Raw genomic sequence first — 26873 nt, forward strand, 5'->3', positions numbered from 1 at the left:
CTGGACTGCCACACTTAAAACACTTTCCTGAGCCAGCCATACATGCTCCAGGATGGCGACGTGAGCACCTGGGACAGACTGGGTGCTCCTGAGTCCTCGGGGTTGGGCGTCCCCGCTACTACTGCTGCTGCTGCTGCTGGCCTCGGTTCCTGGGCGGTCCATGAAAAGGCCTCTTATTCTGCTGCTGATGCTGATGAGGAGGAGGGTGGTGCAGTGCCTGGACTGGGCGCTTGCCCTGGCGATCCCTCTCGATACCCCGCAGATCCTGCTCTGCGGCTAAGGCCTTGGAGACGGCAATCTCATAAGTAGCAGGGTCAGATACCCTAACATCCCGGCGCAAGATCGGCCGTAAACCCACCAGGAAGTGCATCAGCTTTGCTCTGGCATCATTCGCGATCAGGGGCACAAAGTGACAGCCCCTCTCGAACTTACGGATGAACTCCGTAACCGTCATATCCCCCTGCCTCAGACTCATGAACTCGGTGGTCAGCCTGGTGCGAACCTCTTCAGCAAAATACTTGGAGTAGAAAACTTCCGTAAAGCGGGTCCATGAAAGTGTAGCCAAAGTCAAGGCTACCGAAGCTCCTTCCCACCATAAGCGGGCGTCTCCAGTGAACAGGTAGGTGGCACATCGGACTCGGTCTGCGTCTCCCAGCTCCATAAACTCGAAGATAACCTCGAGGGATTTGATCCATCCCTCGGCAACCATGGGGTCAGATGTCCCAGAGAATTCCTTCGGGCGCATCTTCATGAATCGCTCATAAACAGCCTCGGGCCCTGTCGGCCTGGCTGCGGCTGCGGCTATGGCTGCGGCATTGTTCCCCGCAAACTGTGCGAAGAACTGTGCCATCCCAGCTAACATCTGGGCACTCATGTCCGGTGGGGGTGGTGGAGGAGGTGGTAGGTCTCCCTCCGGTCTACGCTCCTCCCTGTCCTCTCGGCGAGGCTCCTCCTCTCTGTTGCGCTCTAAAATGCGTCTAGGGGGCATACTGTTCCAACATAACCCATACGTAACTAACATGCATAATTCCATAGTTTATTTTAAATGAACACTGAAGTACTGAAAATCTGGAAGCATGCTGACAAAATAATTCATGCTTTAACTGAAATGCTGAACAAAATGCTGAACTGAAAAACTTACAGACCGAAGACGTGTCTTCGTGAGCTTCTCGCGGTCAGTAGTAGTGAAACCCTATACAGAACCTCGCTCTGATACCAATTGCAAAGGCCCTAGAACTTCTTGCTTGAAAATTTGGGGAAAATTAAAAATTTTCTTTTTAAAAGAACTTAAGTGGACTCATTCATAAAATCACTGGTGAATCAAGTTCAATATTTCAAAATATTGCAGCGGAAGAAAATAAAGTTTACCAAAAATCACAATTTAAAAATATCCAACGACTGATAAAATGTTTGCGGAATAAAATAACAACTGCTGCACTGAGGTCCTTGGGTGCCACTACTGCCGACCCAAGCTGGCTCACTGGTCCCTGCCCTCGGCCCTGGCCTCAACAGTACCTACAACAATCAAATCTAGTGAGCCTAAAGACTCAGCATGCATATATCGCAGGTAACGAGAAAAATCTGAATTAAAATATGCATGTGATAACATATCCTGTCCTGAGGCATGCTGAAAATAATCTGTACTGAGCAATTATAATACATGCATAACTGAACTGATAATCACAGTAAAAATGTTTGCTCCTTGGAGCCTGTACTGAAATAACTGGTAAAATTTTCTGTTGAGATTATGTTTCACGCCTGTGGCCACTGCACTAAGCTGAACTGATCGGTAACTGGCTACCGGGGAGGCTGAAACTGAACTGAGCTGGCCGGTCACTGGCGATCGGGTGATACCAAGCTGAACTAATTGGTCACTGGCGACTGTATAAAATAACACTCCCACATAGTGAATGAACCACAAGCCATATCGCATAAATCTCAAAAATAATCATTTTCTATTTAATGCACGTAAAATAATTAACTGGCATAATGAAAATTCCTGTAATTTTACCAACTGGATTGGATTGGATCGTCCCCAGGCTCGCTGCAACCTAACTGTGCTATGAAACATATGCAATAGCTTAAACATGACCAACTACGCAATTTACGTTCAAAAGATGCGACTATGATGCCTATTGACTTCGCATTTAATCATGACTACGAGCCAACCTAAACCGACATCGAACCGACGTATAGTCATGATTAAAATACGCTGAAAAATCATAAAATAATGCTCCTAAAATGATAGGGTCGAAATCTAGGTGGAATGGAGGCCAAAACACGAAACGCTCTTTCGAGAGTCAATTTGGCACATCGCACCGTAAATTCTCGTACGACCTCAAAAATGATCCGAATGATGAACTTTCAAAAACATGACCTTCCTAACTCAATGAGGCACTGTCCAGTCCAAGGCCATGGGCTAAAAGCCAACCAAGAACTCGAACGAGCCACCGAACCGACACAGCAACTTGCTGTAATTTTCCAGCAACTGTACAATCGTGTAACTTGTGTTGTTTTCGAGACTACCGGCCATTGGGGCGTGAACCACCAACCAGAGACTCTTACCTACATCCCAAGGAGTGATTTGAACCAGGCTAAGGGCCCTAGGCCAGCCACAACCCGCATCACACCAAAACTCAACCGAAACTCCAACCGAGAACCAACGTGCGTGCGTGTGTAGTGTTTTGCTTAGATCGATGTCTTGCATCGTTCCAGTGGCCATTTGATTGACCATGGCACGATCTAGACATCTAATAGCATGGTATGAACCGTGGCTATGGGCCATAGGCCAACCAAGATCCATACCAAGCAACAAAAACCGAAACCATATGCTGAACCAATGAAGAAGCCGAATGGGGAAAGGGGCTGTTCTTGTTGATTTGATTAAAACCGATGCACCATGGACCAAGCCACCAAAAGGGCAACTTAGTCACGTCTGAGACATTCTAGGGAAGTGATCCAACCATGGCTAAGAGCCCTTAGGGCAGCCAAGATCAGATCCAACCCCTTGACACAAAAACTGAAATTTCGAACACCAATCTGCGCCTATGGGAAACTTGCTGTCATTTCGGTTTTCCAGCAAGCATGGGGGCTGAATGAATGGGCCAACATGGTCCTAATGCATCCTATTACATGTCTAGGAGTCGCCTTGGGAGCATGGATTCGAACCAATCACCTGAAACTCACAAACCAAGGAAAACGTGAAGCTTGCCAAGAAATATCAAAAATTCTGCATGTGTTGTTTTCAAAAGTTTTGACATGGATCTCGATTTTTGCTTGAATAAACATGATCATGTACTGAAAAATAAATGATAATATGACTTGATTGAGGTTTAGAAAGAATCTAGACATGCCTGGTTTCGTTTCGAAAGAAAACGAGCGAAACGACGACGACGCGGCACGGAGGAGATGGAGCGCTTCTTTTGTTCTTTCTAGTTCTCGATTTTTTTTCTCCCTTTCTCCCTAGCTATTACTCACGTTTTTTCTACTCAAAAGGGGTCTGATTTCGGTGGGGAGGGAGTGTGATGGAGTGGTTATGAGGGGTGAGGAGGATGGTGCAAGATATAAGGATCATATCAAGACCAAGTCTTCGTGCATTTGAATTTTGAATTTGAATTGCTATCAAATGATCTCTTGGGTGATTCTAGAGTATAGTGGCCGATTTTATCATGCCAATCAAGGGTTAGGATAGTGGTCTAGTATTAATTAATTAAGGTGGAAAAATAGCTAAAAGAATTAGCATGCTAATCAACCAAGAATGGGTCAAAGGTGAGTTGACAAGTCCTAGTTTGTTCTTCTAGGGGTGTGACCGAAAATCTACAAATAAAATGAAGGGGAAATATTGTTATCTAGTTGATAATTAATAACTCTTAAAAGCCTCACTAATCCCTCAAATAATTTATTGAATATAACCCTTAATTAAGTAACTTAAATGAGTTCATTTCTTAATTACCTCAAATAATTAAATTAAATCCTCAAACCTCCCTTTCTAACTTAAATTAACTTAGTTGCTAGCTAAATTAACTTCTGGAAAATATTTCTCGAATCTTAAATTCTATCTCAAAACTCCAACTCCAGTCCGGCCTCACTGAAATAACTGAAATGCTAAAAATCAAACTACTGAACTGAAATAATGAATAATTAACTTCAAATAAATGCATTTAAAATAATCATGCAATGAAGTCAATTAAATTTAAAAATCTAGAATTATGCATGGCTTATACGTAAACTGATTTACGGATTCTACATTATAGGTAGACAGAGACAAAGTAGTTGCAATTGAAAAGCTTCCACCACCGAAGAACATCAAAGGGATAAGGAGTTTCTTAGGACACGCCGGGTTTTATCGTAGATTTATCAAAGATTTTTCTAAGATTACTAAACATTTGTGTAATTTGCTTGAAAAAAAATCCACTTTTATTTTTGATGATGATTGTCTGCAGACATTTGAGAAGATCAAGAAGGCATTGGTGACAGTACCAATCATGATAATACCAGATTGGAAGGAGCCCTTCGAGTTGATGTGCGATGCTAGTGATTATGCAGTAGGTGTGGTGTTGGGCGAAAGGCGTGATAAATTTTTTAGATCAATCTACTATGCAAGTCGAACCATGGATGTTGCACAGCAAAATTACACAACTACTGAAAAGGAGATGCTTGCAATAGTGTTTGAATTTGACAAGTTTAGACCATACTTGGTCGGCACAAAGGTAATTTTTTTCACTGACCATGCAGCTATTCGATACCTATTTGCCAAGAAGGATGAAAAACCACGCTTGATAAGGTGGATTTTATTACTCCAAGAGTTTGATTTTGAAGTGAAGGATAGGAAGGGGTGTGAAAATCAAGTGGCTGACCACTTGTCACGGCTCGAACTTGAAGATAAAATAGATGAAGGAGCCATAAAAGAAGCATTCCCAGATGAACAGCTGTTTGAGGTAAATGCTATACTTCCTTGGTTTGCTGATATAGCTAATTTCTTGTCTTGTGGTACTCTCCCTCCAGATTTGAGTTATCACCAAAAGAAGAAGTTCTTTCACGATGCAAAGTTTTACCTATGGGATGATCCATACGTCTTCAAGAGATGTGCTGATCAGATGATTAGAAGATGCGTAGCAAAGGAAGAAGTGAAAGTTATTCTTGAACAATGCCACTCTTCACCATATGGCGGTCACTTTGGAGCATCAGAACAGCAACAAATGTATTACAGTCTGGTTTTTATTGGCCTACTTTGTTCAAAGATAGTTATACCTTAGCCAAGTCATGTGATAGATGCCAAATGGTTGGCAATATTTCTAGACGCCATGAGTTCCCATTGACCAATATTTTGGAAGTTGAACTTTTTGATGTTTGGGGTATTGACTTCATGGGACCATTCCCATCTCCTTTTGGTCAATCTTATATTTTGCTTGCTGTGGATTATGTGTCAAAATGGGTGGAAGCAATTGCCACCAATAATAATGATGCTCGAGTGGTTGCTAAGTTTGTCCACAAGAACATCTTCACAAGATTTGGGACACCAAGAGCCATAATTAGTGATGAAGGTACACATTTTTGTAACAAAATCTTTAACTCACTTTTGGCTAAATATGATGTGAAGCATAAGGTGACCCTGACATAGCACCCATAAGCAAATAGACAAGCCGAAGTATCCAACCGGGAGATTAAGCAGATATTGGAGAAAACAGTGAAGACAAACCGGAAGGATTGGGCACTAAAGCTGGATGATGCCTTATGGGCGTACAGAACGGCTTACAAGACACCTATCGGGATGTCACCTTATAGGTTGGTCTTTGGTAAGGCCTGTCACTTACCACTTGAATTGGAACACAAAGCTTTTTGGGCCGTGAAAAAGCTAAACTTTGACATGGAAGCATCTGGTGAGCAGCGGCTATTGCAATTGAATGAGATGGAGGAGTTCAGAAATGAGGCTTATGAGAGCGCAAAGATCTACAAGGAGAAGACCAAGAAGTGGCACGACAACCATATCTTGCATAGAAATTTCGATCCCGGACAACAAGTATTGTTGTTCAATTCACGCCTCAAACTATTTCCTGGTAAGCTAAAATCAAGATGGTCGGGGCCATTTACAATAGAATCAGTCCAACCATATGGAGCCATTGAGCTAAAGTGCAATGACGGAAGAACGTTTAAAGTAAATCGTCAACCGATCAAGCATTATTATGGGACTGAAGTACGGCATCTTGACAACATTCCTTTGGGCGGATTAATTTGATGTAGACTGGTGGCAGTCGGGCTGACGACGTTAAACCAAGCGCTTTTTGGGAGGCAACCCAAATTTTTGTTTCTTTATTGCATTTCAATTTCGGTTTTACTTTTATTCTTGTATTTTTATTGTTTGATTATGTAATTTTTTGGTTTAGTGTGTTCTTGTATTCCCCCAAATCTTATGAATATCTATTTTGTTTTTCAGGACTAACAATTAGAGGAGAAAACAATTTCAAAGAGTGCACCCGCGGTCCGTTATTGAGCGCGCCGGCGTTGGTTTTACAGATACTACACCGCACCCGCGGTATTTTTACAGAGCCCCTGCGGTGTTTGCTTTATGAAGAATGAAAATTTCCAGTAGGTTAAGCGCACCCGCGGCCTATTTTGTAGTGCACCCGCGATAGGTTTCCAGAACTCACACCGCACCCGCGGTCCCTGAAGGTCGAAAATAAAAAAAAAATTCCAGAACCCACACCGCACCCGCGGTAAGCAAAGCACCGTACCCGCGGTCGATGTTTTTAAAGTCTGAAACAGGCACACATTGGACATAACAAAGAACAATTCCCCTCCACCTCTCCTTCACTTCGAAATACTCACTCAAGAACACATTCCACACTCGAGTTTTTCTCCCAAATACACATTTCCCACTCCACACATTCACACCTTCAATCATTTCATCCAATATCGATCTTCATTCCACAAAAATCAACACCAAACCTAGGGTTTGAAATGGGGCTCAAAAATTTCACCAAGAATTGATTGGGGCTTCGATTTTGTTCTTCCAAGAACCATTTCAACACTCAAGGTGAGCAAATCTATACTACATTTGCTTTGAAATTCGAAATTATTGGTGTTATTGGCTATGAAAGAACAAAATTAAATTTTAGTGGAGTGCATTCTTGACATTGTTGATTGGATTAGTGTGTATATTGTTGAGTTATAGTTATTGTGATTAATAAGTTTGGGGGAGTGAAAGAATCATCAAGATTAGTGAATTGGATTGAAGGGGTATTTGGTGCGTTGAAAGTGTTCGACAAAATGCCTCCAAGAAAGAAACAATCAAAGGGTGCATCCTCATCTGCGAATTAAGATGCCCACAAGTTCTGGGATGAAAAGGCGGAGGAAAATTATGCTAAAATTCTGAATAAGAGCATTGTGAAAGAGGGGATTTGACCTGAGCTTCCCACGAACCGAGATTGGATTAATGCTTACTGCTAGGCATTGGGAGGAGTTTGGCAAGACACCACAGGATGCGGTTATTTCGTTGGTACGAGAATTTTATGCTAACCTTAAGATTAAGCATGATCACTTGAAAGTTTTGGTGCGAGGAAAAATGGTGGCTTTTGATTCTCATACCATCAACACGATGTATGGTATCCCTCCAGTCATGCATGATGAATATTAAGAATATCGGACCGAGGAAGTTGATTATGATAACATTCTTCAGACTATTTGCATTAAGGGAGCGGAGTGGCGAATGAGAGACAATGTACATTTAAGCCTAGCTAAATCTGATCTGAAAAATGTTGCCAAAGATTGGTATTCCTTCATTTCGGCTAGGATTAAGCCTACTGACCATACTACTACCGTCATCAAGGAGAGGGCAATCCTGACTTTTTGCATCTTAACGGGAAAGACGATTGATTTAGGTCAATTGCTTCAGAACTCAATGCTAGATTATGCAAAAGGTAACTCTCCTAGTGGACTCCTCCACCCTTTTCTTATCACAGACATATGCCATTATGCGAGTGTGACTTGGGCAGCAAATGAAGAATTATTGAAACCAAAAAATGCCATTGTGGTAATTCAACCACATAGGTCACTGACATCTGATCAACAAGATACACGTAAAGCTTAGAGAGAATTCAACCGCAGAGCTGCTGAAAGACGTGCTCATGCTCAGGCCCAACAACAACGAGCACAACCGCAACCAAGAAATGTGCGAGATAGATTAACTCATTTGGAAGAGGAGATGCGCCAACAACGCCAAGACATGGACGCATTTCGGTTTAGGACCGATTCATTCATTGATTATATGATGGATTTCACGTCTGTCTTGGCTCAACAATTTCCATCAGCTTCCACATCTGGTAATCCATTTCCACAACCTCCGCAATGGCCGCCCGCATATGATCCGCCGGAGTATCACCCACCACAAGAAGGAGCAGATGATGAGGATGGCGATGACCACTGACGGTCATTGCCCGAGGTATGTGTATTCCCCTAACTTTAACGATCATTTACATCGAGGGCGATGCACATATTTAAGTTTGGGGGAGATGTTATTTATATTTGCTTGTGTGTTTGTAGTGTCATTTAGTTTTATTTGAGTGTTTTATTTACTTTTGAGTTATTTGCTTGTGTGTTTGTAGTGTCATAGTCATGAAAATTTTTGAAATGGCCAATGATGAACAAAATTTGTGTATCGAAAGAAATGTCATGTATTTCATTCATGTTCACCAATCAATTGAAAAAAAAAATTTAGAGAACAATCATGAGATTTGGTAAGTTTGAGACTTATAATTTCTAAACAACTCTGTGATTTTCATTTGATCTTGAAATAAATTTTTGCAAACACATATATGATTGAGGCAATCTTTGATTTTATTTGGGCCTATTTATATTGTTCATAAATATTCATTTGAAGCCTTCTTGAGCCCTATATGAGAAAAGAATTGTGTTCTTGAAATTTCTTGGAAGCCAATCACTTTTCTTTTGAATATATATGTATTTGGTTGATGCATTGAGACACTATTTTTCACGATAATTAGATTCTACTATGTGTTGGTGAATTGAGATTTTGTCTAAAACTATCCAAACAACACTCGAGGCGAAATACGTACAACTTATGATTTAGGAATGATTTAGGTGATTTTTTTGGATCGATTGAGCCTTTCAAGCCACCAAATAAAAATAATTTATCATTTGTCACCTCTTTGTAGCTTATATGAATTCGAATGGCACACGTAAATATGTGTAAAAGACCCTCATTCGATATCCTTTCAAATATCCCACATTTACCACCCCATTGAATATCTTAAATATTAATTTCCTACCTTCTCAAAGGAGTAAGAATTCAAAGGATCAAAGAATTTGAAATTCTCCTACAAAAGAAAAGAAAAATGAATGATGTTTCATTGAAGAAGTTGGAGAAAAATGGGAGAAAAAGAGAAGAAATGAATAAAAAAAAAATTGGAGATAAAAGAAAAAGTGGAGTTTGTAAAAGAGATAAAAATTCAACTTACTCCCTTATTTGAATTCCAAATCTTCCTTTGTAGCCATGAGCCAAGGCCTAATATTACAAGCATTGAAAATACTATTGACCAAGTCATAGTTGTCCAATATACTAGTGGAGAGTGATTGGGAGGATCAAGCCTATGGACAATCGACAAATACTTACATTGAGTACGAATCTTGATCAACTTTACACACACCTCATTGCATCAAATATTTATTGGGTACTCCTTTCTTGAATGAATATTGCTTTGAATCCAATTTTTATTGAAAAAGACCAATTGATTGTGTTTGTAAAAATTGAATCAATTGAGAATGTTTTGAAACATGAGTTGAAGACATTAGAAGTTTAGAAAATTAACCGATTTTATGATTATATCCGAATAAAAAATTGATTGGATTGTTTTGACTTGTCATATATTGAATAATGAATGCATGAAGAGTTAATTAAATTATCTTGAGGCCAAGTTCTTTAAAGTATTTCATGACTTGTTTGTTTGTATTGTTTTGTTTGGCTCGGGACTAGCAAAATCCTAAGTTTGGGGGAGTTTGATAAGTACAATTTGTTGCATTTTTATTACTTGTTTTTAACTTGGAATTTTATGATTCTTGAGCAGGTTTTATGTGATTTGTTATTGTTTTTGTTGTTGTAGTTTGGTAGCTTAGAATAAGAGTTTGGAGTAGTAAAATGTTGAATTGGAAAGTGCAAAAGATCAAAATTACAGAAGCTGCAGCGCACCCACGCTTATACATACACCGCACCCGCGGTGAAGCAGTGCACCCGCACAAAAATCCATACCGCACCTGCGCTGGCACACCAGAACCAACACCGCACCCGCGGTGTCCTCTTGACCGCATCCGCGCTCCTTGCAAAACAGAATCTGAAAAATCTGTATTTTTGTGTGCTGCGCATGAAAGTCCAAGATATTGGTTTGCTACGAATTGAGGCTTGTCTGGACTATAAAAAGACATCATTTACTTATCATCTAGGGTATTGGGGAGCAAGGGAAGAGTGGAGGCTGCTGCTAGAATATTGAAGACTCAAGTTCATCAAGTTCTTTTGCGAAATCTGCTGCACAACTCCGGGGACGGAATCAGCACTTCAAACTTTTGTTCTAAGTTCTTCTTTCTTTTATTTTTCATTTGATATGTCTTGTTTTAGAACTATGTTTTGTTGTTTTACTTGTGTTATTATGAACTAATTTTTATTTCTAGAGGAAAGATGGAACAAAGCTAGAAACCATGTGTTAGAATCTTTGAGCTAATTTATTTAAGTTCTTCATATTGTTCATTTGTATTGTTCTAATCTTAATGCTTTCAATTTATTGGCCATAATTTGAATGATTTATATGTTTACAATTTATCACTCGGAAAAGGAAATTATAAACAAGAAAGAGGAAAAATACATCAATGATATTTATAGAGTTCGGGAGTTCTTATAATGCTATCGAAGCCCATAGAGAATCTAGTGTTTGATGTGTTATTTAATTGTAGACTGTTGATGGGAACGTTGCAATCTATTTTTAGATAACTAATATCTACTTAATACTCGGGAGAGGGAGTAGATAATTATATGATTCTTGGCTAATGAATAAGAAGGATTTTTATAACATAGTTACAAGAAATTACACATGGTGGACAGTTGCGTGAAATCGGACCTCTAGATCTTTTATTCCATTGTTAATTGTTATAAATTGGTGTTACATTTAAATCCATTTTCAATTTAGTTATTCTTGCAAAAAAATCTTTTAATTGACTATTCTAAATAAAGTCGAGACTATTTTAATCACAAGTACAAATATACATTTATATACACATTCCTCGTGGGATCGACACTTGTACTCGAAAATACATTTTACTATAACTTGACTTCGTGCACTTGCGAGCAATCAAGAAAACACGCAACACAAACATAACCAACATGCATTTAAATATAAGTTTTCTAATCATGCAGCATATACTAATCCATTTTTACGCAATTTTAAGCATATAAAACATGTGTTCTCAAAAATCTATTAAACATGTGACGTAAACACATAATTCGTGTAATCATGCAGGTATCATCATAAAAGTCATATAAAACAATTAAAATTACAAATTGAGACTTGACGACTGAGCTTCCCGGCACTGATGGTGGCACAACCCTTTACAAGAACATTGCTCTGATACCAACTGAAACGTCCACCACTCGTTTTCTTAAAAAGTATTAAAAAAAATTTCTTTTCATTTAATTCGGCCGATATATATATATATACACAATTTAAAATACTTTGCACCATTTTTAAAATAAAACAACTAAATATATTTGAAAATTCAAAAGAAAGAATCCAAACATAAAATTGTCAAACGTTTTACCAAACCTGAATTTAGCAATATTTCAAAATAAAGCTAACTCTAACATCCTCTCAATAACCACTCAAAAGCATAATAAAAGTTGTAAAAATCTTGAACATAAACTTTTAATCATAAATGCGGAAAACTAGCTCTGGTTCTCAGGTTATGTGCACCTTCAGTCCAGCAAGATCAACCATCAAAACCTCCACTAATATCAACATCATGTTCACCTGCATCGATCACACCTAGTGAGTCTAAAGACTCAGCAAACCATATTATTGATAACAAATAATACGTATACAATCACATGCAACAGTGAAAATACTTTTACTTAACATATACATTTCATGAACATGAATAAACATAAACATTTTCATATCATCGTCAACATATTCCATATCATCATATATGTATACGCTTTCCTTCTCGTTGAATTCAGATTCTTAATTGTGATTTTCGTATTCGGGGTCGATGGATCCATCTACAAGTAACCAGTATTGGACGATGGGGCATCAACGACACTCTCACCCGTCAACTGAGCCTTCGCCTTACATATTATCGTATCATCGTATCATCGTATTAGTCACAATTACTTCACTTCCATCAACATTTCAACTTTCATCACTTTATAAAATTCATGCATGTAATAATCATTTTTCTTTTAAACCAAGCATGCAACATATCTTTTAGCGTTAACATTTCATCATAAAATTCCATAAACATTTAAAATAATAATATTAACATATTTTACAGCATTTCGGGAACTGCCATGACGTTTACTGTTTTCAGGTGTAAAATGACTGTTTAACCCCTAGACGTAAAATTTCACGATTTTGATTTTTTCTTATTTCCAATGACTCTAGACCATTCTAAATAATTATTTAATCTTAATTAAATTTTTTGATATTTTTATTTAGCTTAAATTCGAGGCTTTCTAATTATTTCTAAATTATTAATTCGTAGAGCGTTCAATTCACGAATTAATTCAAACTTTAATATAAATTATCAAATTTTAAAAATAGACTTTTTATTACCTATTCTACCATTGTGAACCACGAACCACCTCCATGGACCCACGGTTCAAGCCTTAGGCATGTAGAACCCTTTATTCGAACCCTAGCATGCCCTTCGAGCCAAGTCATGATTCCATCGAGCCAAGCCCGAGCCACCCCGAGCGAAACTCTTCCCAGAACCTCTATGGACCCTACTGAACCCACTGGACCCCGAGGACTCGACCCTAGCTCATGCTGAAGCTACCAACACCAGAAGAGTGACGCGGCTAAGAACCTTTACAAGACTAGTACTCTTCGCAACCCCACTAGGACAATTGCCCTCGAGCCACCACTGAGCCCAGCTACTCGTTCACCCTCTCAGGACCCTAACCGACCTAGAATGGGCCCATGACCCCAGCTGCGATCCCTCTTGCGCAGCTGTTATCTCTCGGGTAGCTTGGGGAAGAGTCCTTGTTCGCTTGGACTCTTCCCTATCCAACTAGCTTGAGTCCTAGCGTGTCTAGGACTCTTCTACTGACCCAACCACGTCCCAGCACAGCCCTGGTCGAGCCAAAGCCGAGCCATGCACTGTGGTTCCCTCAAAACCGAGCCTTAACAATAAAACACATTATTTCAGTTCCAGCTTGGTTCCATTCATGTGCAACCTATCACGTGCATCCTAGGACCTTGACTTGTGTAAAAACGTTCCATATACAATCCCTAATCATGGCAGCCCCTTCATGTAATTATAAAACATGTTTTGATGTAAAAATCATACTTTAAACACATGTTTATGCATAAAAACGAAAATAATGAAAAGGGAAACATGTTTTCATGCAAATCATAATCAAATACATATTAGGGTGTGATAGATGAGAAAATGAATAATTATGGTGTGCCTTTGCGTATATAACGCACGAAAACACGTTAACGATGCGTAGAACGACAACGAGAATCCCTTGGCTGAATTTCCTCAAGAAAACTGATGTCTTCCTTGCTTGTTGTTGTGTGTGTGCGTGTGTTTAGAGGGTTCCGGGAGTCTAGTGAGGTTTAGGGGTGAGGGACGTGTGTTTTAAATAGATGGGTTAGGATTTTGGGCTTGTTATTTGATAAATAAAACTTGTATGCAAGCTTGGGTCCAGAGTATGATATACTAGACCCCATAAACCCAATAGTGCATTTAAAAATTATTTTGTTTAGGAAAATTCGTGAAATTATTAGCCGAGTTGTCAAAAAGTTCATATTTTCGGTAAAAATCGAATAGCGATAAAATTTACGTCTCGACATATAAAATAACCTAAAAACTCCTTATTTTAAAAAATATCATAAAGCATCAGCCTTATTTTAAATAATTAAAAACAATTATTTAATAAAAATATTTTTCCGTTTTCAGCCCTCGGTCTCCGTTCCTCGATCGCATCTCGAATAACCTTTAAAAATACAGTTTTAAGCATTCAAGTAGAAAACTACTATAAAAAAATATAAACATATCGAACATAATCAATTTAAGCAATTGAAATCATTTAATTAACTAATTCTCATTTTCCCTAGATTTGCATGCAGTTGGATTATGTCATTTTAATTTTGGACCTTACATTTCTATGGGTTCTAAATGACTTCAATTGGGTTGAAAAAGGGTTGTTTTGGTGTTAGTAAGCTATGATTAAAGTTTGGTTAATTTTCGAGTTGATTCAGGATAAAACCGGGACTTCGGTTCTAGTTTTAAAACGAATTATGAATTTAGTCGAGGATTTTAAGTTTATGTCTACGAAATGTTTATGGGTGTATTTTGAGGTGTTATAGTAAGTTTGGATGAATTTGGGTCGTCATTTTAAGGTCCAAGGATAAATTATGAATGTTAGGGTGTCAGGGGCAAAACAGTCATTTAAATCTAAAAAATGTTAGACGTCCTGGAAGTCTCCTGAATGTTGTAATGAATGTTAAAATGTTTATTTTTAAAGGTTATGGAGTTTTATGAAGGAAAACGATAAATGTTAAAGAATTAGTTGCACGCTTGGTTTCAAGAAACTGTTATGTTCAAGAATTTTCATAAGTGATGGATATGATAAAATGTTTTGAAGGAGGTGATTTGATTGTGACTAATACGAACATTAATACGATTTTGAAATGACATGTAATGCCAAAGCTCAGTTGACAGGTTAGAGTGTCGATGATGTCCCGCCGTTTGGTACCATGATAAGTTGATCAATCGACCAACAGCTTATACGAAAGTCACAATTAATTATCTTAATTAAATAAAGAGAAACATATATATCTATATATATGATGAAATGAATGGTATATGATGAAAGAAAGGTTTAAAGTTTATGCATATTCATGGCAAAGCTATTTCATTAAAAGTAATTTTCACTGTTTCATGTGGATGTATACGTATTACTTATTATCACAGTTAAGGTTTGCTGAGCCATTTGAATCACTAGGTGTGAATGATACAGGTGAGAATAATTTTGATGATATTGGAGGACTTGATGGTTGAACTGGCTGGACTGATGGTGTACATATTCCGATGACCTTTGCTAGTTTTTCCTCACATTTATGCTTTTACAGTACTTTAAATATTTTGATGACTTTCAGAAGTAAGAGTGGTTTTTGAGAGGGTTTATGATACTTTTGAAAATGTTAGTTTTAGGTTTGGTTTGACGATTTTACGTTTTGCTCTGCATTTTAGATTTTGAGTAAAATATTTGGTTGAGTTATTTTAAATGGTGCAAAGTAAATATACATATATGTATAAGTAGTTTCGGCCAAATGCTTTAAAAAAATTCTATTATATTTTAAAGAAAAGCGAATAGTATACGTTTCAGTTTCCATCTTTAATCTATGGTATTCTGGAATCTCAATGTTTTATCAAAGACATTGATGAGGATCTCACTGATGCTAGTGAAAACTGAAGATTGCTCCAGCTTACTTTAAGGGGAATAGTGTAACGCCCCAGATTAGACGACTGTCCTCACTGTATCAAGACAAGTCTTTCCAGCGTGCTTATGTCCTCACTCACACGCACCCTGAGAAACTTCCTAGGAGGTCACCCATCCCAAAATTGCCCTAAGTCAAGCACGCTTAACTTTGGAGTTCTTATGTGATGAGCTACCGAAAAAAAGATGAACCTTCGTGATATAGTACCAATCAAATCTTTTTTAAGCCCTCTTCAACTGTACAGTCCATTACATTGAACAGTCTCGGAATCCCTCTAATTCCCGTGTGGGTCGGTTCATTCATGTTCCTTCCACCTAGAAGCCTGCCAGGAGCCGCTCATTGTCCGTGCAACTGATGGCACCGGCGATCACCCCCCGCCCTCTTCGGCCCTGGGCCTCACATGCCCACCAGCTTCCACTTGGTTCATCCCCGAACCACACCGTACTAAGAGAGGTCGGCTCTGATACCAAATGTAACGCCCCAAATTAGACGACTGTCCTCACTGTATCAAGACAAGTCATTCCAGCGTACTTATGTCCTCACTCACACGCACCAAGTCAAGCACGTTTAACTTTGGAGTTCTTATGTGATGAGCTACCGAAAAGAAGATGCACCTTCGTGATATGAGTAGTACCAATCAAATCTTTTTTAAGCCCTCTTCAACTGTACAGTCCATTACATTGAACAGTCTCGGAATCCCTCTCATTCCCGTGTGAATCGGTTCATTCATGTTCCCTCCACTTAGAAGCCTGCCAGGAGCCGCTCATTGTCCGTGCAATTGATGGCACCGGCGATCACCCCCCACCCTCTTCGGCCCCGGGCCTCACAAATAGGAAGTTGGACCTTTCCTAGTCTGCTAATAGTGTTGCCCTCGATATTGGCAAGACGGCCTCTTCATCTACCTTGAACCCTAGTGGTTTTATAATGTTGTCTCCCTCTGTTCTACGGGCTCAAAAATGAGTTTAGCTTGAAGAAAATTTGTAATGCGAAAGAGCTCATATAATATTATGAAGCTTAAGTAGCCGAGTACCGCTTACTTCTAAAGGTGGCAGTGCATTCTAGCAAAAAAAAAAGGAGTAGAGAGGCTGCAACAAGTGCAAGTGTTGAAGCAATGACAAAAATAGAAGAAGAAGCGGATACAGAAGAGCTCACCAATTGAGTTGGAGATGAAACTACTCCTTAGATTGTTTTGATGTTTACTTATCTGTTTGCTTGTTAGTCTTTAGTAATAATGTCTAGTTGTTGCTAGTGTTTTGATCTTATTGAATAAGCTGGTAAGTGTTCTGGTTTTTTGTGTTGCAACACCTCTAACAACACAGCTCTAACAACATCTGATTTAGCTTGGTTGAATTCGGGTAGAGACAGGTCTCTAAGTTAAGGGGAGTTGTGTTCTAACTCAAATGAGTTCTGCTGATTAACATTTTTGTAAGTTTTGTTTAGAAAAAGCATAAAGGGAAAGATTGAAAGTAATATAATTTATTTCTTAATTATAGTTTTTAACAATATTGAATTATAGAGTTTTGTCTTTCTAGACTATTGAGATCTTTGATAAACTCTAGATATGATGGATTTATTTAAAAGAGTTTATTTTTTAATGAAACTCTTTTATTTTCATATCTTGTAGGATTCTATTTAAGGAATAAATTATAGAGCAAATGAATCTTATAAATAATCAAAGATAGATCCGGTGATTAAAGAGGGGAGGAATATAGACACCGCAGGACAACAAGCACAGAAGTTGGTGATTTACTTAGAAGAGATCAAGTGCTCAAGTCAAATCATATTGTAGTGCTTCTGTGGAGTGTTGAAGATAAACAAATACAACACCTAATCACAGAGTTGATTAGTGTGTTGTTAGTCAAAAAAAATTCAGCTTCACAAACGTTGAATCCGTAGTTTTGGTTATTTGGTTTGATAGCGCTTTGAATGCACTTTGCTCCCTTACTTTGTTAAGGGAGTTAGCTTTTTTTATTCATTAGTATTGATTTTGCAAACTAACAAATTTTTTTTGTGTTTTTTTTGCTCTGAGGTAACGCACAAGTGTGCAGATAATGCATAATTAATTCTGTCTTATTTTATTCATCAGATTTTAATTGTGTGATGAATTATATTATTCTGTTGGATGATGTGTTAAGAAAGTGTTATAACACTGCACATAACACATATATATCATCCACACAATCTCCATCTATTTAGCACTTTTATATCAAACAACCCTTTCAGACTTGAGCCGATCATATTGTTTTCGTCTAGTACCCCCAGCCCCAAAGTCTCTGAATTTTCTTTGTAACACACGGAAACACCCATAAATTTTTTTTCTCTGAACCGTTCGAGTATTTGCCGAGTACCCGAATCTCGTCTTGGGTAATGTTAATTTTTAGCCACATAAAATAGGTTTCTTTTCAACCCACGTGTCCTTTTTTACGTACATAACCCAATAATTTTAGGGGTTGTCTCACCGAAAGAAATACTCCGTGCGCTTTATTTACAGTGCATGTGAACTTCGACGAGTCCTTCATTGAACAAATGGAAACCACATCATATCTAATGGTATATGCAGCATATGGAGTTGTATCACAGTCAAAAACCCCAACTCAAATAGATTTTAGTGATGGGAATTAAGATATCATGCTGTGTCTCATGAATAGCTACAGTGGCCAAACCTTTTGTCATTTCAGTTCATGCACGCACCATGTTTGTTTATTTACTCATAGCAGACCATGCAGTTCCGCCAAATAATTCAAAGCGACTTTCTTTTCTCTATTTTGTTTGGCAATCAATCAATAATTGTTAGATATTTATCAAAGTTGAGAGTGTGATCCAGCTAATTTAACATGAATAAATGTACTTTCCTTTTGGTTTTTTCTTTCCAAATTGTTTTGCATGTCGACCAAATCTGGACCCATCCTTGTTTGGACTCCATTTCCACGAGTTCTCTAGTCGGCACAGGAAGTACATTTAGGATGATATATGCCTTCCAAAATCTTCCCTCCAATCTTGCAACAGTTCCACGCGCGAGATATGAACCGTGCTGTGAGTGAAATTTGGGAGTATTAATTAAAGAACATTAAAAGGGTATTTGTGACTTAACGTTATTCCAGGCTTGACCTTTCAGACAGTCAAGTTAATAATTATGTAGGAATACAACAAAATGTAAGAACAATGTGTAGATTTTATGCGGTTAACTATGCACCTTGTGGGGTTTATGAGCACCTTTATCTATAGCATTCTTAATTTGTAGTGTAACATCGATGGTCTTATGCCAGATCCTTAATTTGGAATAAACAAGTTGCTATATTAAACAACCACATATGATTAGTAGCATAATTCATTGGGCAATTTGTAATTGTAGTGTGTGGGAAAAAATACTCAATTTTCGGTATGGCAAAAACTTGTGTGAGACGGTCTTAAGGGTAAAATTTTGTGAGACGGATCTCTTTTTTGGGTCATCCATGAAAAAAGTATTACTTTTTATGCTAAGAGTATTACTTTTTATTGTGAATATCGGTAGGATTGACCCGTCTCACAGATAAAGATTCGTGAGACCGTCTCACAAGAAACCTACTCTTTCGATATACTGAGAATACCGTAACGAAAAATATCGAATTACCAAAAATTTCATGTGAGAAACGGTATCGATACCAAAAATATTCTATATATATAACAACAGTACGTAATATGAAAATTTTAGATATATATCTAACTATCGAAATAATATATATAAATTAAAAAATATATAATATTTTTAAATAATAAAGTTACAAAGTTTAAAAAATATAAAGTATTTTTTCGATATAATATTATATTTATTATTCTGATCATTTATATTATTAAATTTCAATTTTAGTAGTATATATTTCACTTTTTAATAATTTTAATCAATTTTAACGAGTAAATGACGTACGCTAACAGTGTGAAACATTGACGTCACGTCAGAAAACAACTATTTTTGGTCACATGCCATGATACACATGTATGTAAGTCACACGCAACAATAGATTTTCTTTATTACAAAATATCTATCAAGTTAGGACGATTGTACGTCGTCAGAGTCGGTTTCTTAGATTTTTTTTATGGCAAGACAGGCTAGGCTATGCGGGGTTCTATAAATACCAATTGTATATGAAGAATTATATATGAGTAATTTGGATTCAAAAATATATTTCTAATTCTTTCTGTTTCAAAAAAAAAAAATCTCTCTCGAATATGTTTTTTAGGTCCTTCAGGTCCCGGCAGGATCCAAGGTACGTTCTTACAAATACAATTGAGATGAGCAGAAATAATTTAATTTATGTATCTTAATCCTGGTTTTTATAATTGTGGGCAATTTAGGATTTTGGTTGTATATCAATTCAAGTTTTAGCTATATTTTGCAAATTTGATCCTACACAGACTTCAACTTTTAAATGTAGCTATATTATTATAATATTTTTCTATTAAAAAAAAAAGGAAAATTTAATCTGGTCAAAATATTTATTTTGGAAAAAAGGCCTGATCTCTAGTTATATTCATTATGAAAGTTTTTTTTATGTCCTTAAATATAGAAAAATGAAAACTATGTGCGTGGAAAAATATGAAATTTTAACAATTAATATAAATCAATGTAAGACCAAATTTGATAATTAGAGCATCAATCCCACGACTAGCTCTCAATAAATTAGGTATAAAAATGCGATATGTTCAATTTTTTTGTGTTTTGGAACGAATTTGGTATACAGGGAGAAACAGGCAAATGGAGGAAGCTGCGAAATGAGTATAGACATGGAAGAAGAGTGGCGGCAATATGTTGGTGCAGTGCCATTCAATAGGGATCCACTGACCGAGCATTCCAAACTTTCCTTTCGATCCCAGACAAATTCCCTCGACAGGTAATTAATAATTAATCACCTCATAAGAATTTGTTTTATTTAATTATAAAACTAATAATCCTTTAAAGAAATTATATATCTTGTCATGATATGTGAAAACAAGCTATATATTTGCTGAAGTATTACCTACCGATTTTATATGCTTTACTTTAAAAATAAAATAAAAATAATCTCATTTCTTTTTTAGAGGAAAAACTATAATTTTAGTTTTATATATTTGTTTTGTTTATAATTTTGGTTATCGATATTTTCAAATTCCAATCTTATATTTCAGTTTTGGCAATTTTATATTTTGTTCGATTGGGAATGCTACTGTTACATCGCACAAGTTTGCCCTGAATTGGTGTTATGTTTTACGTCGAAAAAATGGAAAAAAAATTGGAAAAAAGAAAAGGTGGCAGAAGAGACTACTAGCTACTACCATATTTACTAAGGTAATGAAGATTTATATATAAAAATGGCTCAAAGTTTATCTCACACACACAATCCTTCAATTTATTATCAAAAAAACAACTCAAAATTGATCACGCACACAAAAATTGATATTTTTGCATATCAAAACCAAATCCAACTTAACCAAACTAAAAAGTTTCGGATTTTTTATTTACAATAATGTTGGCCCCCAATGCTAACAGAAGCCGGAGAGGACTCAAGAAATCAATGGCTACGAAGGTATCCAATCTTTCTCATATCATCCAACGTATCACGGCTTCTTGCCTCCTCCATCCCCACCACAGCGGCATTTCCACCGACGGCTGCGATTACCAAAGTGAGGAGGAGGAGGGGTTTAGTATCAGCAATCACTGGGAGAAAAGCTTAAACAACAAGGAGGAACTACCCAAGATGATGGAGATACAGCTGCTGATGGGTCAGGTGTTCGACGGCGTAACAGCTATGAAAAGGGCGTATGTTAGCCTTCAGGAAGCTCACTTCTCCTGGGATCCAGAAAGAATGCGCGTCGCCGACGTAGCCGTGGTGGCTGAGATACAGCGGCTGGGCCTTCTCAGGGAGAGGTTCAGGGGCAGTTTCCGCGGGACGGAAACGCTGAGGGAGATGGTGGCACCGTACGAGGCGGCGGTGGAGGATCTGAAGAAGGAAGTGATGGTGAAGCAGGAGGAGGTTGATACCTTGACGGAGAAGCTCAAAACTACCACGTTTGCTAGCAGTGCAAGGCCAAAGTGCAGGTTCAAGAGACGAGTCAGCTGTACCTCCCAAGGTAACTCATATTCTTAATTATGGCCGGCTGCCGTGTTTTCTTTGAATGTTAATAATTGTTTGTACCCAAGTCATGATCCAGTGTATTGGTGACAGTTGCGGTTGCTGCTGCACCAGAGCTATTTGAAGCCACGATGAGCTCAGTTAAAGAAGCCTCGAGATGCTTTGCATCCCTACTCCTCTCCCTCATGCACTCCGCACGATGGGACATTTGTGCAGTCGTAAGATCCATTGAAGCTACGTCTTCTGCCACAGCAAACACTTTCACTCTCACAGACTCTGCAGTCGGGGCCAACCACTCGAAATACGCAATAGAATCCTACGTAAACAAGAAAATATTCCAAGGGTTCAGCCACGAGGATTTTTACATGGACGAGACCCAGCTTTCCTCGATGATTCAACCAGACAAAAGCCGCCGAGATTGCTTCGCTCAATACCGAGACATGAAGACGATGGACCCATTGGATCTCCTAAACGTTTTACCAACTTGCAGTTTTGGGAAATTTTGTATCAAGAAATACCTATCCATTATGCACCCGAAGATGGAAGAATCGTTGTTGGGGGATCTGGAGCATAGGCGGCAATTGCTGCATGGTCAGCACCCGAGAAGTCAGTTTTATGGAAAGTTCTTGGAGTTGTCTAAGGCAGTATGGTTGTTGCATTTGTTGGCGTTCTCTTTGGACCCAGCTCCTAGCCATTTTGAGACGAGTCGATGGGCGGAGTTTCAGTCGGAGTATATGGAGAGCGTGGTTCGGATATCGGGCAGCGATCGCGGTGCTAAGGTTGGTGTTTCGTTGGTTGTAGGATTCCAAGTGAGTCCGGGATTTAAGCTTGCGAATGGGTCTATGGTCAAAGCGAGGGTCTTTCTGATTCCCAATAATTAATTAATACATCTGAAAATGTAGCTTTGAATATATATATGCAGCAGGTGTGACGACTTGTGAGGTCTATCAATATATGCTTAAATATTATTGTAATGAGACCCGACTTTAGCCCAGTTGGTCTCCTCCTTGATGACACAAGTTCGAGTCTCTCTCTCCTTTAGATTCAATAAATATTTTATTAAACTGTGAACTAAAATTATTATAAATAAAAATTAACATATTAATAATACATTTATGCTGTGAACTAAACACGATTTCTTGTTCTGGTGGAATATGATATTTTCTTCCAAAAACATATCCGGAAACTCACATATATACAACAAGAATATTAGATATATGCTGCCCATATTGTGACAGATTAACAACATAAACCAGAAAACCTGTGTACCCAGAATCTAACAAACGACTCATCTTGACGGAGAAAACTAGAGGAATTTTAGCTCGAGAACCATGACAATAGAAATTCCAGTTAGGAGAAAAATTGAGTCGAAATGGAACTATTCCTCAATAGTAGTCAACAATGGCTCTATTAACAGTAAGAACGTCCATGCCAACAATACAATCAAAATCATGCATCTGTAGGCCAATAAATGCATGAGAAACAAGAGAATGAGATGCTCCAGTATCAAATATACTCTAGTTGTAAAGCCACATAAAGTATAATTGCCGGTAATAACAGTACCGATAGCTGTCTGAGCCTCATCATCATTCAAAGCAAACACACGAGTAGGTGGCTAATTATGTTGCTGACCAAATCTTCCTCTGAACTGATGCAAAGTTCGGCTATACTACTGAGAAGAGTGAGATGGTGCTGAAATTCTGTTACATTTTTCCATAAACCGCTTGAACTATTTTTCATGTCTGACTGGGAGAAACTCTTGCAAAGTGACCTGGTCTTCCATAGATATCGCAAACCCTTGGCATTCCAACACATTGATTACTGAAGTGCCTACCTCCACAATGATAACAATAAGGTCCAATATAGCATTGTCCACTAGGATTCCCAGAACACCCAGAACTCGAAGAGCTAGATCCAGATTTTTTAAATTGCTCCCTTATGGGGCGAAGTGACGCAAAATCATATGGACTGTAATGTTGCCTCCCAGACTAATCGTATTGAGAAGGAGCTCGTTTACCACTTATTCTCAGGCTCGCCTTAGATCTCTTAGCTAATTCCATATCGTCAGGATAATTCATTAGCTTCCCAGTAGAAACAAAAGGATACATATGATAATTCAATCCTTAAAAAAAACTCTCAACAAAGGCACTTTGATCAAGTAAAACTTGCACTGTAAAGTTCTTAGTAAAAATTAATAATATTCAAGCTCGAAATAATCGCAAGTGCACGATGTCAAGTAGTAATATAATGTACGAGAGTATGAGTATCATTCCTCTACAGACTGTATTTTGCAATTTTTATTCTCAGTTATTCAACCCTTAGCAACGATAATTGGAATGATTGTTGCCTACTATAATGATTAAATACAAACTCAACAAAATGATTCACAAATTAAATGATGAAATAGATAAGCTAAAATAGTTGATTGAAGATTCAATGAGAAATGAATTTATTTGGAATCTCGGTTCACCTACCTTTCGCTAATTTACTTAATTCGTTCGACAATTATCTACGCTTTCGATGGGATTTCCTATCCAATTGAATACGCCCTCTCGAGCTTTGCCGAACTAATTCAACGCGGTGAAGTAATTAAATTTCTTTAATTATTTATCAAAGGTGAATTGCATGTCGTTCTATGAAATCCCCTAGCTTTCAACCTACAGGACTATGACTATCGACGTGTATCCGACTTCATATTTCTATGTAAATTGTAGATCCACGGATTATGCTATTCGTTCCTATCACCGGCTATTCTCTCGAACTCTCTCGCAATATGAAATCGTTATTAAAGTTAGATACGCTTCAACAACGCAAAGAAAATAATAGCACGATGAAAAATAAATAAAAAGTCGATAGATGAATTAAGTAAACTCATTTTCGGGGTAGGATCCCCTTAATCCCAACAAATAATGAAAATTAGCTACTAGAATTCATGTTCAAATTAAGCCAAGCAATATTTAAACAAGAGAAATTAAACTAAAGATACTAGTCGTGACAAAAACGTGAAGAATGTTGCCCGAAATCTTGAAATCGCTTCCTCCAAGACTTTTCTCTCTTCTCCAAATTTTGTGGCTGCTGAAAAGTTTCATATTTTCGTCGCTTAGGGTTCCTATTACAGCCACCACTTGGCAACTTCTCCCAGAAGGCAATAAATCATCTTCAATATTTTTTCCAAACTGAGTACCGCTGGGGCGGTAAGATTCTACAGCCCGAGCGCCAACTCCACTGTAAGTTCTCGTGCCAAGTGCGGTACTCGCGCTTGAGCAGTAAGATTCTACCGCCCGAGCACCGAGTCTTCTATAATTTAACCTTTGAAAGACATATATAGCGCCTCAGCGATATGATCCTACCGCTCGGGCGCCAACTCTTCTGTCAGCACTTTCGGAAATCTCTCTTTGCGCTCGAGCGGGAAGATTCTACAGCCCGAGCACCGATCTTTCTGCAAAGTTTCTCTCTTTCTCGCGTGGCTTGTTTATTTCTCTCCCGACGTCAGCTCTCCGGCCATTTTACCTGCAAATTCATCTCGTACGAGTGAGACACGATCATATTCATATGCTAATTCTGAAACGAGCAAAATTTATAAGAAGTGCACGCACCTACAATGCAAACACACACAAAACTAATTCAATAAAACACATAAAAATAATACCTATAAACCCCCTCATACTTACCTTATGCTTGCCCTCAAGAAAAATAGATCACAGACCACACTAAAACATAAAATAAGACACTGAATAAAGGTACTAAACCAATCAAATCGATGGAAAAATAGCAACTGACGTCTCATGCCTCTGTGGGTTTTTTTTTTAACTACATCTAATCAGTCAAATCACAACACCCTTTACCACCCCTTTTAAAGCACCACATAGCATTTTTATTTGGACAGAAAATGAGTTTGTGTGTGTGCTGTGGGTTCTACTAGCTTGTACTTCAGATAGCTTCGTTTGCAAATCATGTGAGTCACCAAATCAACAATTCAACACAATTTTTCACTCTTTTGAGTTCCTTTTCTATTGGTGACCAACCAGTAAACACAATGTAGTAGAATTTCATGGTTGTACAACGATATTTAGGGAGGCAATGTCAACATGTGTTCAAGTGGTCCAAAAATATTGGGAGTACACCGATCATTTTCATCATGCACTTGTTAGAATTTTCATCCGACATCTCTCGACGCCTTACATCTCCATATTTTCAGTCTAGGGATATGATTTCATCCTTTTTGCTTCCCCAAACCTTACATCCCCTTTTGTTTTTCACTTTTTTTTATATCAGTGCATAATTTTCTTATGTGTACTCCCTAGGCTCTGAGTATAAGGTATGTTCATTTATTTGGCATAGGGACGAATTTTCAGGTTCTATGCATGATTGGAAGAAGGTTATTCCACGTTTACTATGTTTTTCTAGTCGAGTTCATGCTCCTAGTGAGCCACTCCTTTTAATAGACATTCATTCAAGTTCTACTCGCATCTCATGTTTGTCCAGTTTTCCCCACAAATGTTTAAACTCAACTATCATTCACATAACTACTAAAACTCACTATTTATGCATATAAAAATTCACAGTTCATGCTAAGAGGGTATTAAATACGAGTGACAAGACTAAAAAACATGTAATTCATAAAGCCAAAAATCATCATCGGCTACCAACGTACTTGTTTCACCATCAATTCACAACACATGCAGTACACAAATGACTGACCCCCTCATACTAAGTGTGTGAAATGTCCCCGTTGCACATAAGACTGAAACACATAAACGAAACATAGATGCAGAACACAAAAACAAATGCAATGTAAAAGACATAATGCACCAATGATGATAACACACTACACAATGCAGAAAAAAATAAAAACAAAAAAAGGGAAACAGTTAACTCCCATGATCAATGCTCGTCCTCGTCGTGCAATAGTGGTGGTATCCCATGATCATCCCCTTGCTGTTGATAGTCATACTGAAAATGGAATGGGGGAATGAATGGCGGAGGTGGTGGTACGGCCTCTGGGTCAGCACCCCCTTGGATGAGCATGGTGCGCATCAGGGACTCAATGTAGACAAAATTA

At 38.0% G+C, this 26873-nt stretch overlaps 1 protein-coding gene across 1 annotated transcript; it reads left to right on the top strand.

Annotated features, from left to right (window-relative positions):
- The first annotated feature begins 19811 nt into the window (after window positions 1–19811).
- On the top strand, window positions 19812–22921 carry LOC142530727 (protein GRAVITROPIC IN THE LIGHT 1-like). The gene is made up of 4 exons (XM_075636539.1): window positions 19812–19969; window positions 20444–20593; window positions 21229–21809; window positions 21905–22921. Exons 1-4 carry the CDS (start codon window positions 19932–19934, stop codon window positions 22690–22692), a joined length of 1557 nt encoding a protein of 518 aa, XP_075492654.1. The 5' UTR covers window positions 19812–19931; the 3' UTR covers window positions 22693–22921.
- Window positions 22922–26873: the final 3952 nt, after the last annotated feature.

The sequence above is a fragment of the Primulina tabacum genome, chromosome 2 (assembly GCF_025594145.1).
Source record: "Primulina tabacum isolate GXHZ01 chromosome 2, ASM2559414v2, whole genome shotgun sequence".
Classification (NCBI taxonomy): Eukaryota; Viridiplantae; Streptophyta; class Magnoliopsida; order Lamiales; family Gesneriaceae; genus Primulina; species Primulina tabacum.

Coding starts and splice junctions, on each gene's coding strand:
- LOC142530727 (XM_075636539.1), top strand. CDS start 19,932: ATGTTTTTTAGGTCCTTCAGGTCCCGGCAGGATCCAAG. Junction 19,970..20,443: donor AGGTCCCGGCAGGATCCAAG/GTACGTTCTTAC, acceptor TTTGGTATACAG/GGAGAAACAGGCAAATGGAG. Junction 21,810..21,904: donor AGTCAGCTGTACCTCCCAAG/GTAACTCATATT, acceptor TATTGGTGACAG/TTGCGGTTGCTGCTGCACCA.